This window comes from Tubulanus polymorphus, chromosome 6, assembly GCF_964204645.1.
Source record: "Tubulanus polymorphus chromosome 6, tnTubPoly1.2, whole genome shotgun sequence".
NCBI lineage: Eukaryota > Metazoa > Nemertea > Palaeonemertea > Tubulaniformes > Tubulanidae > Tubulanus > Tubulanus polymorphus.
In genome coordinates this window covers 2,510,979-2,525,080 of record NC_134030.1, presented here as the reverse complement: position 1 = coordinate 2,525,080, position 14,102 = coordinate 2,510,979, and the positions used below count along the sequence as shown (strand labels likewise).

Sequence of the window (14,102 nt, the reverse complement as noted above, 5' to 3'; positions counted from 1 at the left end):
GCTACAATGTACTTCCGATATTTAAATAAACAACTGACTCATGTGGACAAAAAACTGGTGGTTTATTTTTCACGCAAAAAACGAAGCTAAGATTATCAACATATTTTGTTAAACTAAAGACAACATGATTATTTTTAAACTTTAGAATGGATGAGATATCTCCTCGAAATTAAGATCTCTGCCTGTTAAACTACCAGTTGACAGCTGATATGATACCGCTTACGAAAACATCGCGTTAAGATCTTCTTAAATATATGCGAACTTTTCCATCCTTTACCTACAAATAAACAAATAATTAGGTAAATATAGATGTGTGTAGTTTTGCAGGTGACATCGAGGTAATTGCGATACTGACGTCGTATGAACTGAACGGTTGATCCTTTATCGCGACACGGCAGTCGTCTTCGTCTAGTTCTAGATGATAATGTGTACCGGTGTGTGTCCCTGATAATATCCGAGCATCCAGCACCACTCTCCTGAATTAATGATTGCACAAAATTAATGGTTTTCTAAATTGATTCTATGAGGCTAACTGAATGAGGAACCTTCAATGCTACGTTTAGGGTTCTCACTTGTCAGTAACCTGACTGTGGTTTAGTTTCACGATCGGATATTTTCACAAACCACAAGGTTGGTATAAGCCTATCCGATTATAAAAAGCTTACCACCAACGATTAGGTAACTAACTAGGTTCTCACAAGTTTTGGAAAATGGAAGTTTTGTTTCGGAAAATCAGAAAAATGGTCTAAAAATAAAATTTTCTTTCTCTACTTAAGAATTTTAGGCTATATGCCAAAATTTCTTACTACATATTCCATAACAAATATTATGAAAACACTTTGTCGATGGTGATGATAATTTGCGCTTGTTTACTTTGAATTGCCTGTTCTAGGTTGGTAATGTGTAATTCCTGATCTGGGAATGGAAAACGAAATTGCGAAACCTGCAAGAACCCTGTAACTGCTAAAACAGACTGATGAAAGCCCTCAAACTGATGTAGCTTACTGAACTTACTTATCAGCGAACTGAACGTCAAGTTTACAACTATCCGGTTTGACTTTTCGCTCGAATCCATGAGCACCAGATTTAACTCCGGTTACAGTGGCTTCTAAACCGGGTATCTCTACTGTTATACGCACAAGATCATCTTTACCATAATGCATATTGAATCCTGCAATATTTATTTAGAAAATCAGATCAATTCATAACTCGTTCAAGGGCAGAAATGGAATCCAATCAGTCTCTTCTATTTTACTAGCAGTTAGAGGCCGCCATAGAGACAAGTAAAGTAGAGGCACACGTCACGAAAAAAATAAGTAGAAAAAAGTAGAAAACTCATCAAACTGTACCATAACTTGGTTCCACGGATTTAGACGCCCCCTCAGTCATTCTGGAATCGACAGCTCCGTCTTTTCTAGCGCAATGAAATCAAACTGTTCTTTAACATATTCGGAGAGAAACCAACAAACAAACTACCTTTGAGATTAAAAGTGTATTAAACAGAGAACCTCTGTCAAAAAACACATAATGGCCTAAATATCTCGAGTACGGCAAAATTGTTTATCGATGATGTAATGGGACGCCTAAAGATTACTCGCTTGCCACAGTAACAATTCAATGTCAAAGTAAACTTTATTGATACTTTGTTACTATCATAACACTCTTTATATCAGGTGTGTCCAATAAAGAGACAAACGAAATTCTAGACAGCACAAAAACACAAAAATGTGCAGAGGTGTAAAATTATATGTAAAAATGCGATTGCGTGAGTACTCGCATGCCACAGTAGATATACGGAATGTCGTAGGCTTTTGCTGTCTAGTGCCGCCCCTAAATAAATCATTGGCGGGGAATATGTGAACTAATTTGTGCCGGGATGATATGGCCTCCTGGATCAGAGGTTACTCGATCCACGAAAACTCGCGCCGACTATCCAGGCCTCAAACCTACAAGGAAACACTGTACACGATTCTAATACGGTTTATTTTTGGTACGAATTAGTTTCATTCCCGGCTTCAACATGATATTATCGACCGTCATGTGCTGCCCCTGACAGCGAATCTATGAACTAATCTATTTACGCTCTCTTCCTGGGAAACATCGATATCGAGCATCAACCCCAGGGCTAGGGACCCGGAGAAACTCACAGAGTTCTGATACCGGTATATTATTTTGAAATGAAATATTTTCGATTTTTCAACGTGATTATCATCGCTACTTTCTTGAATTTGTCGTTTGTCAAACAATATATGAAAAAATTTACCGACGAATCGATGATAGAAAATGCCAGGGAAATTTTACGCAGAACCATCGAATCTATTCTTATTGTGAAAACGTTTATGTATTTCATACGATCGACGAAACCGAAACCCTCGCAGACGATGTACACTGCTACAACTGTAAAAACCATTTTTAAAACTTTCAGTTCCTTGTTCGACGAGGGATCGGTCTGAAAAAAATCTGAACGTCGGATGATTTTACGAATTAACACCGAAGAAATGAGGATTGAATTGATGAGAACCAAACTACAAATAGGGATTAGAACGGTTCCATACATGTACAGGTAAACGTCGGCAATATGTCCCCAGTGATGACGAACATCCCATGACAAATACGACGCCCAAGATGTAGTCACTGTGATGTAAGGCCATCTATCCGGGCAGCCCAGTTTACCAATATTCTTTATTGGAATAAAGTAAATCAAATACCCACAAAATGCAAGAAGTGTTACTACAGAGAAGGCAACTGTTGACAACAGTTTTTTCGGTATTTTACGTGAAGCTATTGGAAATAGAACTACGATCAACCTTTCCAGACTCAGAATAACTGTGCACCAGTTACGTGTCATTTGAAATATAAAGAAAAACGGCATGGCTACCGTGATGAAAACAGCGCCAAAATGCCAGTCATCGATTCTGAACAAAATATCCCCTAACACGGTGTAAATATAGGCAGTTCTCAGCGGATACAGAACGAAAGCCGCCATCATAAACAAAAGATCGTTGAACGCGAGAAGTTTGACGAGAAAATAAGATTCGCCTTTCAATTTTCTGAGAACGAATATCGTGAAAATATTGAGTATTATACCTAGAATCGAAGCCGGTAAATATAAACCCAGGTACATGAATACACTGAATCTATAGTTCCAACGGATTGGGTATCTCTTCCTGACACCCTGACACCAGCTTAGAGAAGGCTGCCTTGTTATTGTGGTAAATGTGTCGCTTACATTACTCGACTGCATTTTTACAGATATAGTTTGTTTCTATTTTCATTATCTTGCATCATTTATAAACATATTCCATTTATCATTCAGTTATTTACTTAAAATACGAACACATGAAAAAAATGCTGGTTTACTACATTAGATTTTGTCCACGCGCAAATGAATGGAATATTTTTTCACTGATATCTGATACATGATTGTGAAGTCACTGGCGAATTTCAGCTCACGCAATGACGTCATAAACCTAGAACTGCGATTATACCGTTAGATTCTTTTATTTACATGACTTCCGCTTTATTCATTCATCGCCAATTGTTATATCATTTGTTATATACCCGTATCTGGCCAATATTCCTGGTCCAGTAGCTATTTATGGAAATAGGAACTAAAAATCAGTCTAAATAAATATCACTCCACGCTGTCTCGCTGTAGTCTATTATAGCTGCTAGATGTTTGAGGAACTCAGTTGAAACTTGGAGTAATCCACCTGATTACTCCAAGGTTGAAATAATGGTGAGTTTTAATTGCTTTCATCACGGAAGTGTGATGAGACATCACACTTCCCTGCTTTCATATAGCCTGAATGGACAATCTGCCGTTAGGGATCCGGGCCAGATTAACGATCTAGGAATTACCGATTACACTCCTACCTATCACGTTTAAGGAATTTGAATCGAAATAAAAGTATTCGATTACCGGTATATCAATTGTTTTACATGTTTTCAATGTAAACAAATGACGAAATACAAAGCTAAAAAATTGAAAAAAAAAATGTTTTTAGGCTAATTTAGTTTTGAACCCAAACTCTGCGTCCGACTATCAGAAGTGGGATAGCGACAACCGACAAAGCCATAAAACTTCTACCGTCGGCAACAGGGTACAGTTTTTGTAAATTTTGTGTTTTAGATTGATGCATTTATTTCTACTTTGATCCGTCTTTTTATTCTCAGTAAGTATCAGAAAAAATCCATGTATTTAGAACTAGTTCCGGAATCGGGAGATCGGAAAAGAATCTTTTTGAATTTTCCAGTTGAAATGATTAATTGTGCGTGGAGTGAATATGAGCTCAAAATAAACCCGAAAACTGTAAATGTTGGAGACACAGTCAGCTTTACTTGTGGTTCAATAGATATCGCCAAAACTAAGGAGGTTCACTTTATTCAAAAAAATGGAACAATCAAAATAACATGTAATACTGAAGATGTGACATCCGATTCCTCGGGTGATGAAGTAAGTATCGTCTGTAAATATGAAACTGGAGTATCAGATCAGACACCATCGAGGGTAGACAGCATCAAGGGTACTTATGAAAATAAAACTGGACGATCGAATGTAATCCTCACAATATCGGGAGTAATTAAGAACTCTACGTCCGATAAATGGATTTGTGAGGGGAGGAATGATGGTGATCCAGTCGACAAAAGTAGAGAAAAACAGTTAACGGGTTTGTTGATATTTTCTCAAATATACGTAATTAAAACCTCAAATGTCATAAATAAAATTAGAAATGAAATATACTATATTTCAAAGATGATCTAAGCTCAACTTATCCTTTAGCGAATACATTTTGAAGTAGATTCGATATGTTAAAATGTTCATTTTCGACAGTGAACGATGATTCCGCGAACGAAGCAAATTCTGTCAGCACAACAGCAATAACGACAACAGTGGCTACAACAGGTATATATAAAAGATACGTTTCGACGTTTCAATGCTTGTATTTGAACTAAACTTGAATTCGTGTTCCGTTTAAATAACATAATTGTGAAAAATTCGTTTCCGATTGTTTGAACTATGTAAATGAATCATTGCAAAAATATGACCTTTGTTCGTGTGACCTGCTTGATTTTAGGTGACACTACTGAACTAACGCCGACTGCAGCTGATGAAAGCGCTACACCTCACGACGCCGGGTCTGGTTCGACTCAGCACAAAAAATCTGTAGGCACAACAGCAACAACCACATCAGCAACAACAACAACAATAGGTAAGACAAAAGCAGAAAGAAAATGCTTAAGATAGCTATACGTCCGATAAATGGATTTGTGAGGGGGGAAATGATAGTGATCTAGTCGGCAAAAGTACAGAAAAAAAGTTAACGGGTTTGTTGATATTTTCTCAAATATACGTAATTAAAACCTCAAATGTCATAAATAAAATTAGAAATGAAATATACTATATTTCAAAGATGATCTAAGCTCAACTTATCCTTTAGCGAATACATTTTGAAGTAGATTCGATATGTTAAAATGTTCATTTTCGACAGTGAACGATGATTCCGCGAACGCCAACCAGCCAATAGTACGAGGCGAGGAAACAAATTCTGTCAACACAACAGCAATAACGACAACAGTGGCTACAGCAGGTATACAAACAAGATACGTTTCGACTTTTCAATGCTTGTATTTGAACTAAGCTTGAATTCGTGTTCCGTTTGAATAACATAATTGTGAAAAATTCGTTTCCGATTGTTTGAACTATGTAAATGAATCAATGCAAAAATATGACCTTTGTTCGTGTGACCTGCTTGATTTTAGGTGACACTACTGAACTAACGCCGACATCAGCAACAACAACAATAGGTAAGACAAAAGCAGAAAGAAAATGCTTAAGATTGAATTCATGTTCCATTCAAATTACTTAATCGAGACAGGTTCAGTTGCGGTTACTGGCGAGGTGTTCCAGTCGTCCCGGGTTCGACACCACAAATACCATCGGACGTGTCAGGCGACACAAAAACAGTTCACCGATTTCGACATATACAGATTATATTCCGCTTAAGTCCGTCGTAACACCATTGATCTCTCTCGCTTAGCAATAAGATATTTTTCTGATCGAGAATAAATGTACGAAAGCTTCAAAAAAGCAATTTTCCTTTTTCTGATTGAGAGAATTAAAGATAATTAACTTTTCCTGGTCCCAACGATCTTTGACTGTAGTTGTCACTCATTCATAAAAAATGTCGTCGTTCATATAATTCAGTTAATCGTAAATCGATTTAGCGATCAATAATAATTTATTTTTGTATCATGTTGTTTACTTTGAATAGGTGGAACTATGAAAGATGGAGATAGAAGATTCAGTAATTCAGTTACGGGAGCTATTATCGCAGGTGTACTGTGCTGCTTTTTGATGGCCATTGCCGTTGGTTTCTTTTTCACGAGAAAACGAAAGAAACAGGACGGCAAAATGTTGAACGATAAACGTCAGTATATTCTTTATCGAACGAAGAAAATCACCCACAATATTATCGAAAAATTACGGGAGAGTAGTGACGTTTCGACTCAATCCTATCGGTGATTCCGGTTCTCGTAATTGAGTAGAAACGTCTCTCTTCAAGTTGTTTCTTAACATATAGTCATGGAGGGGTAAGAGGGCGGGTGGGTTGTGATTCAGGGCCCACCAGAAACTTGCCCTTTTTCAAGTTTTTCCACCTTCTCATGATTGATATGATTATTGAATAATTGGGTAAATGTGTTATAAATGTTTGTTGCTATAGTGGTATAAGGAGCAATGCGCAATTGGAATGGGTTTTATTTTTTGATTATTCATCACAAAGTGTAAACAGAGGCCATTTCTCCACCCGAACCCCTGCAGCTCTCTGAAATCCTGTATCTCCCACACAGTAACATCGTTTTTTTTCAATTGAATTATAGAAAGTCACTATAATTGTCTATAGAAATCAATATCTTCCTCAATATCAAAATGTCTATTCAAAGTTTCTTGATGTAAAGTTAGATTGATTTGTGTTATTTTAGCGACGAATGCGGAGAAGAAGGAGTCGCGTTTAGTGAGCATCGAAGTCGATCCGGATTCACCGGCAGAGAAAGAATGCAGTGAACTGAACGTTGTAAGGGTTTCATTTTAATTAATGTGTGAATACAAATCCTCTCATCGGCGGCCATCTTGGATAATCGTGCACAACTTTGATGAGAACTCGAGAGACTAACTAATCGTCAATCAAAAGAGAACCATTTTGTTTAAGACTCGTAAATTCCTCATCAAAATTATGCACGAGAGACTGGATGGTTGAACGGTAACGAAGGAACTCGCGTCTGTTTCTTTTCCAGCAAATCAACGACGAAGGCGCCATCTATGCAGATTTCGTTTCAGTACGCGCGCCGGAACCTGATTCCGCGCAGCAGCAACGACCGGAAATCATTATCGGGGCGGATGTTGAACCGGCCGTTTATGGAGAAATTGATTTCGACAGGATCGGACCTTCTATCGCGGACTTGGAAGAAAAAAAGTTGCAAACTTAACATTTACGTTATTTTTAATCGAGAATTTGATATGGACTGCATATTCCAGAATATACTGCTCAATAGGATCCCGTTCAAATCGAACTTTACTCATTTTTGAAACACGAATCTTGAAACCATATTGCATTTGAAAACATATGTCCATCTTGAAACTTGAATTAAATCATTGGTCACAATTCATTCGAGTAAGCGAAGATGTTTGCTAACTTAAATTAATTGCCACATATATTCGATGATAATAATATATCTGTATTAAATAAATTAACTCATATCAAACGAAAATAATAAAACAAAAAACAAACAAGATGAATATTTAATTGGTTTGTTTTTGTTTTAAAATCGGGGTATTAGGAAATGTCGCGCCGCCGTGTAAGATATTATCGACCGTCATGTGCTGCCCCTGACAGCGAATCCATGAACTAATCTATTTACGCTCTCTTCCTGGGAAACATCGATATCGAGCATCAACCCCAGGGCCAGGGACCCGGAGAAACTCACAGAGTTCTGATACCGGTATATCATTTTGAAATGAAATATTTTCGATTTTTCAACGTGATTTCCATCGCTACTTTCTTGAATTTGTCGTTAGTCAAACAATATATGAAAAAATTTACCGACGAATCGATGATAGAAAATGCCAGGGAAATTTTACGCAGAACCATCGAATCTATTCTTATTGTGAAAACGTTTATGTATTTCATACGATCGACGAAACCGAAACCCTCGCAGACGATGTACACTGCTACAACTGTAAAAACCATTTTTAAAACTTTCAGTTCCTTGTTCGACGAGGGATCGGTCTGAAAAAAATCTGAACGTCGGATGATTTTACGAATTAACACCGAAGAAATGAGGATTGAATTGATGAGAACCAAACTACAAATAGGGATTAGAACGGTTCCATACATGTACAGGTAAACGTCGGCAATATGTCCCCAGTGATGACGAACATCCCATGACAAATACGACGCCCAAGATGTAGTCACTGTGATGTAAGGCCATCTATCCGGGCAGCCCAGTTTACCAATATTCTTTATTGGAATAAAGTAAATCAAATACCCACAAAATGCAAGAAGTGTTACTACAGAGAAGGCAACTGTTGACAACAGTTTTTTCGGTATTTTACGTGAAGCTATTGGAAATAGAACTACGATCAACCTTTCCAGACTCAGAATAACTGTGCACCAGTTACGTGTCATTTGAAATATAAAGAAGAACGGCATGGCTACCGTGATGAAAACAGCGCCAAAATGCCAGTCATCGATTCTGAACAAAATATCCCCTAACACGGTGTAAATATAGGCAGTTCTCAGCGGATACAGAACGAAAGCCGCCATCATAAACAAAAGATCGTTGAACGCGAGAAGTTTGACGAGAAAATAAGATTCGCCTTTCAATTTTCTGAGAACGAATATCGTGAAAATATTGAGTATTATACCTAGAATTGAAGCCGGTAAATATAAACCCAGGTACATGAATACACTGAATCTATAGTTCCAACGGATTGGGTATCTCTTCCTGACACCCTGACACCAGCTTAGAGAAGGCTGCCGCGTTATTGTGGTAAATGTGTCGCTTACATTATTCGACTGCATTTTACAGATATAGTTTGTTTCTATTTTCATTATCTTGCATCATTTATAAACATATTCCATTTATCATTCAGTATATAATTTACTTAAAATACGAACACATGAAAAAAATGCTGGTTTACTACATTAGATTTTGTCCACGCGCAAATGAATGGAATATTTTTTCAATGATCTGATACATGATTGTGAAGTCACTGGCGAATTTCAGCTCACGCAATGACGTCATAAACCTAGAACTGCGATTATACCGTTAGATTCTTTTATTTACATGACTTCCGCTTTATTCATTCAGCGTCAATTGTTATATCATTTGTTATATACCCGTATCTGGTCAATATTCCTGGTCCAGTAGCTATTTATGGAAATAGGAACTAAAAATCAGTCTAAATAAATATCACTCCACGCTGTCTCGCTGTAGTCTATTATAGCTGCTAGATGTTTGAGGAACTCAGTTGAAACTTGGAGTAATCCACCTGATTACTCCAAGGTTGAAATGATGGTGAGTTTTAATTGCTTTCATCACGGAAGTGTGATGAGACATCACACTTCCCTGCTTTCATATAACCTGAATGGACAATCTGCCGTTAGGGATCCGGGCCAGATAAACGATCTAGGATTTACCGATTACACTCCTACCTATCACGTTTAAGGAATTTGAATCGAAATAAAAGTATTCGATTACCGGTATATCAATTGTTTTACATGTTTTCAATGTAAACAAATGACGAAATACAAAGCTAAAAAATTGAAAAAAAAAAATGTTTTTTTAGGCTAATTTAGTTTTGAACCCAAACTCTGCGTCCGACTATCAGAAGTGGGATAGCGACAACCGACAAAGCCATAAAACTTCTACCGTCGGCAACAGGGTACAGTTTTTGTAAATTTTGTGTTTTAGATTGATGCATTTATTTCTACTTTGATCCGTCTTTTTATTCTCAGTAAGTATCAGAAAAAATCCATGTATTTAGAACTAGTTCCGGAATCGGGAGATCGGAAAAGAATCTTTTTGAATTTTCCAGTTGAAACAGTTGATTGTGCGTGGAGTACATATGAGCTCAAAATAAACCCGGAAACTGTAAATGTTGGAGACACAGTCAGCTTTACTTGTGGTTCAATAGATATCGCCAAAACTAAGGAGGTTAACTTTATTCAAAAAAATGGAACAATCAAAATAACATGTAATAATGAAGATGTGACATCCGGTTCCTCGGTTGATGAAGAAAGTATCGACTGTAATGAAACTGGAGTATCAGATCAGACACCATCGAGGGTAGACATCATCGAGGGTACTGATGAAAATAAAACTGGACGATCGAATGTAATCCTCACAATATTTGGAGTAAATGGGAACTATGCGTTCGATAAATGGATTTGTGAGGGGAAAAATGATGATGGTGATGCAGTCGGCATAAGTAGAGAAAAAAAGTTAACGGGTTTGTTGATATTTTCTCAAATATACGTAATTAAAACCTCAAATGTCATAAATAAAATTAGAAATGAAATATACTATATTTCAAAGATGATCTAAGCTCAACTTATCCTTTAGCGAATACATTTTGAAGTAGATTCGATATGTTAAAATGTTCATTTTCGACAGTGAACGATGATTCCGCGAACGCCAACCAGCCAATAGTACACGGCGAGGAAACAAATTCTGTCAACACAACAGCAATAATGACAACAGTGGCTACAACAGGTATACATACAAGATACGTTTCGACTTTTCAATGCTTGTATTTGAACTAAGCTTGAATTCGTGTTCCGTTTGAATAACATAATTGTGAAAAATTTGTTTCCGATTGTTTGAACTATGTAAATGAATCAATGCAAAAATATGACCTTTGTTCGTGTGACCTGCTTGATTTTAGGTGACACTACTGAACTAACATCGACTGCACCTCACGACGCCGTCTCTGGTTCGACTCAGCACAAAAAATCTGTAGGTACAACAGCAACAACCACATCAGCAACAACAACAATAGGTAAGACAAAAGCAGAAAGAAAATGCTTAAGATTGAATTCATGTTCCATTCAAATTACATAATCGACACAGGTTCAGTTGTGGTTACTGGCGAGGTGTTCCAGTCGTCCCGGGTTCGACACCACAAATACCATCGGACGCGTCAGGCGACACAAAAACAGTTCACCGATTTCGACATATACAGATTATATTCCGCTTAAGTCCGTCGTAACACCATTGATCTCTCTCGCTTAGCAATAAGATATTTTTCTGATCGAGAATAAATGTACGAAAGCTTCAAAAAAGCAATTTTCCTTTTTCTGATTTAGAGAATTAAAGATAATTAACTTTTCCTGGTCCCAACGATCTTTGACTGTAGTTGTCACTCATTCATAAAAATTGTCGTCGTTCATATAATTCAGTTAATCGTAAATCGATTTAGCGGATAATAATTTATTTTTGTATCATGTTGTTTACTTTGAATAGGTGGAACTATGAAAGATGGAGATAGAAGATTCAGTAATTCAGTTACGGGAGCTATTATCGCAGGTGTACTGTGCTGCTGTTTGATGGCCATTGCCGTTGGTTGCTTTTTCACGAGAAAACGAAAGAAACAGGACGGCAAAATGTTGAACGATAAACGTCAGTATATTCTTTATCGAACGAAGGAAATCACCCGCAATATTATCGAAAAATTACGGGAGAGTAGTGACGTTTCGACTCAATCCTATCGGTGATTCCTGCTTTAATAATTGAGCAGAAACGTCTCTCTTCAAGTTGTTTCTTAACATATAGTCATGGAGGGGTAAGAGGGCGGGTGGGTTGTGATTCAGGGCCCACCAGAAACTTGCCCTTTTTCAAGTTTTTCCACCTTCTCATGATTGATATGATTATTGAATAATTGGGTAAATGTGTTATAAATGTTTGTTGCTATAGTGGTATAAGGAGCAATGCGCAATTGGAGTGGGTTTTATTTTTTGATTATTCATCACAAAGTGTAAACAGAGGCCATTTCTCCACCCGAACCCCTGCAGCTCTCTGAAATCCTGTATCTCCCACACAGTAACATAGTTTTTTTTCAATTGAATTATAGAAAGTCAATATAAATTGTCTATAGAAATCAATATCTTCCTCAATATCAAAATGTCTATTCAAAGTTTCTTGATGTAAAGTTAGATTGATTTGTGTTATTTTAGCGACGAATGCGGAGAAGAAGGAGTCGCGTTTAGTGAGCATCGAAGTCGATCCGGATTCACCGGCAGAGAAAGAATGCAGTGAACTGAACGTTGTAAGGGTTTCATTTTAATTAATGTGTGAATACAAATCCTCTCATCGGCGGCCATCTTGGATAATCGTGCACAACTTTGATGAGAACTCGAGAGACTAACTAATCGTCAATCAAAAGAGATCCATTTTGTTTAAGACTCGTAAATTCCTCATCAAAATTATGCACGAGAGACTTTGGATGGTTGAACGGTAACGAAGGAACTCGCGTCTGTTTCTTTTCCAGCAAATCAACGACGAAGGCGCCATCTATGCAGATTTCGTTTCAGTACGCGCGCCGGAACCTGATTCCGCGCAGCAGCAACGACCGGAAATCATTATCGGGGCGGATGTTGAACCGGCCGTTTATGGAGAAATTGATTTCGACAGGATCGGACCTTCTATCGCAGACTTGGAAGAAAAAAAGTTGCAAACTTAACATTTACGTTATTTTTAATCGAGAATTTGATATGGACGGCATATTCCAGAATATACTGCTCAATAGGATCCCGTTCAAATCGAACTTTACTCATTTTTGAAACACGAATCTTGAAACCATATTGCATTTGAAAACATATGTCCATCTTGAAACTCAAATTAAATCATTGGTCACAATTCATTCGAGTAAGCGAAGATGTTTGCTAACTTAAATTAATTGCCACATATATTCGATGATAATAATATATCTGTATTAAATAAATTAACTCATATCAAACGAAAATAATAAAACAAAAAACAAACAAGATGAATATTTAATTGGTTTGTTTTTGTTTTAAAATCGGGGTATTAGGAAATGTCGCGCCGCCGTGTAAGATATTATCGACCGTCATGTGCTGCCCCTGACAGCGAATCCATGAACTAATCTATTTACGCTCTCTTCCTGGGAAACATCGATATCGAGCATCAACCCCAGGGCTAGGGACCCGGAGAAACTCACAGAGTTCTGATACCGGTATATTATTTTGAAATGAAATATTTTCGATTTTTCAACGTGATTATCATCGCTACTTTCTTGAATTTGTCGTTAGTCAAACAATATATGAAAAAATTTACCGACGAATCGATGATAGAAAATGCCAGGGAAATTTTACGCAGAACCAGAGGGTCGATGTAGATTTTGAAGAAACGTTTATACGACATACGATCGACGAAACCGAAACCCTCGCAGATGATGTACACTGCTACAACTGTAAGAACCATTTTTAAAACTTTCAGTTCCTTGTTCGACGAGGGATCGGTCTGAAAAAAATCTGAACGTCGGGTGATTTTACGAATTAACACCGAAGAAATGAGGATTGAATTAATGAGAACTAAGCTACAAATAGGGATTAGAACGGTTCCATACATGTACAGGTAAATGTCGGCAAATATATAACGCCATATTTGTTGGATTTGCCATGGCAAATACGACACCCAAGTCTTGAGCATTGTGATGTAAGGCCATGTATCCGGGCAGCCCAGTTTACCAATAATCTTTATAGGAATAAAGTGAATGAAAAATCCACAAAATGCAAGAAGTGAAACTACAGAGAAGGCAACTGTTGACAACAGTTTTTTCGGTATTTTACGTGAAGCTATTGGAAATAGAACTACGATCAACCTTTCCAGACTTAGAATAACTGTGCACCAGTTACGTGTCATTTGAAATATAAAGAAAAACGGCATGGCTACCGTGATGAAAACAGCGCCAAAATGCCAGTCATCGATTCTGAACAAAATATCCCCTAACACGGTGTAAATATAGGCAGTTCTCAGCGGATACAGAACGAAAGCCGCCATCATAAACAAAAGATCGTTGA

At 37.3% G+C, this 14,102-nt stretch overlaps 3 protein-coding genes across 4 annotated transcripts; 2 read left to right on the top strand and 1 right to left on the bottom strand.

The window, feature by feature from the left end:
• Positions 1 to 43: 43 nt before the first annotated feature.
• LOC141907385 (uncharacterized) lies at positions 44 to 1,609 on the bottom strand. Its single transcript, XM_074797007.1, has 4 exons — positions 1,350 to 1,609; positions 1,015 to 1,171; positions 356 to 476; positions 44 to 277 (listed from the first exon to the last, which is right to left on the bottom strand). Exons 1-4 carry the CDS (start codon positions 1,387 to 1,389, stop codon positions 236 to 238), a joined length of 360 nt encoding a protein of 119 aa, XP_074653108.1. The 5' UTR covers positions 1,390 to 1,609; the 3' UTR covers positions 44 to 235.
• A 485-nt stretch (positions 1,610 to 2,094) lies between these two features.
• LOC141906896 (uncharacterized) lies at positions 2,095 to 7,759 on the top strand. 2 transcript variants are annotated; one of them, XM_074796359.1, is made up of 11 exons: positions 2,095 to 2,162; positions 2,426 to 2,563; positions 4,133 to 4,175; positions 4,257 to 4,670; positions 4,835 to 4,906; positions 5,079 to 5,213; positions 5,493 to 5,591; positions 5,764 to 5,808; positions 6,276 to 6,431; positions 6,985 to 7,076; positions 7,297 to 7,758. In XM_074796359.1, exons 4-11 carry the CDS (start codon positions 4,262 to 4,264, stop codon positions 7,486 to 7,488), a joined length of 1,200 nt encoding a protein of 399 aa, XP_074652460.1. In that variant the 5' UTR covers positions 2,095 to 2,162; positions 2,426 to 2,563; positions 4,133 to 4,175; positions 4,257 to 4,261; the 3' UTR covers positions 7,489 to 7,758. The 2 variants fall into 2 exon arrangements, with proteins under 2 accessions (XP_074652460.1, XP_074652459.1); XM_074796358.1 differs by lacking the exons at positions 2,095 to 2,162; positions 2,426 to 2,563 and adding an exon at positions 3,626 to 3,739 and having other exon boundaries at positions 7,297 to 7,759.
• A 1,706-nt stretch (positions 7,760 to 9,465) lies between these two features.
• LOC141907438 (uncharacterized) lies at positions 9,466 to 13,004 on the top strand. The gene is made up of 8 exons (XM_074797080.1): positions 9,466 to 9,579; positions 9,976 to 10,018; positions 10,100 to 10,513; positions 10,678 to 10,776; positions 10,949 to 11,062; positions 11,527 to 11,682; positions 12,237 to 12,328; positions 12,551 to 13,004. Exons 1-8 carry the CDS (start codon positions 9,574 to 9,576, stop codon positions 12,740 to 12,742), a joined length of 1,116 nt encoding a protein of 371 aa, XP_074653181.1. The 5' UTR covers positions 9,466 to 9,573; the 3' UTR covers positions 12,743 to 13,004.
• The last annotated feature ends 1,098 nt before the right edge of the window (positions 13,005 to 14,102 follow it).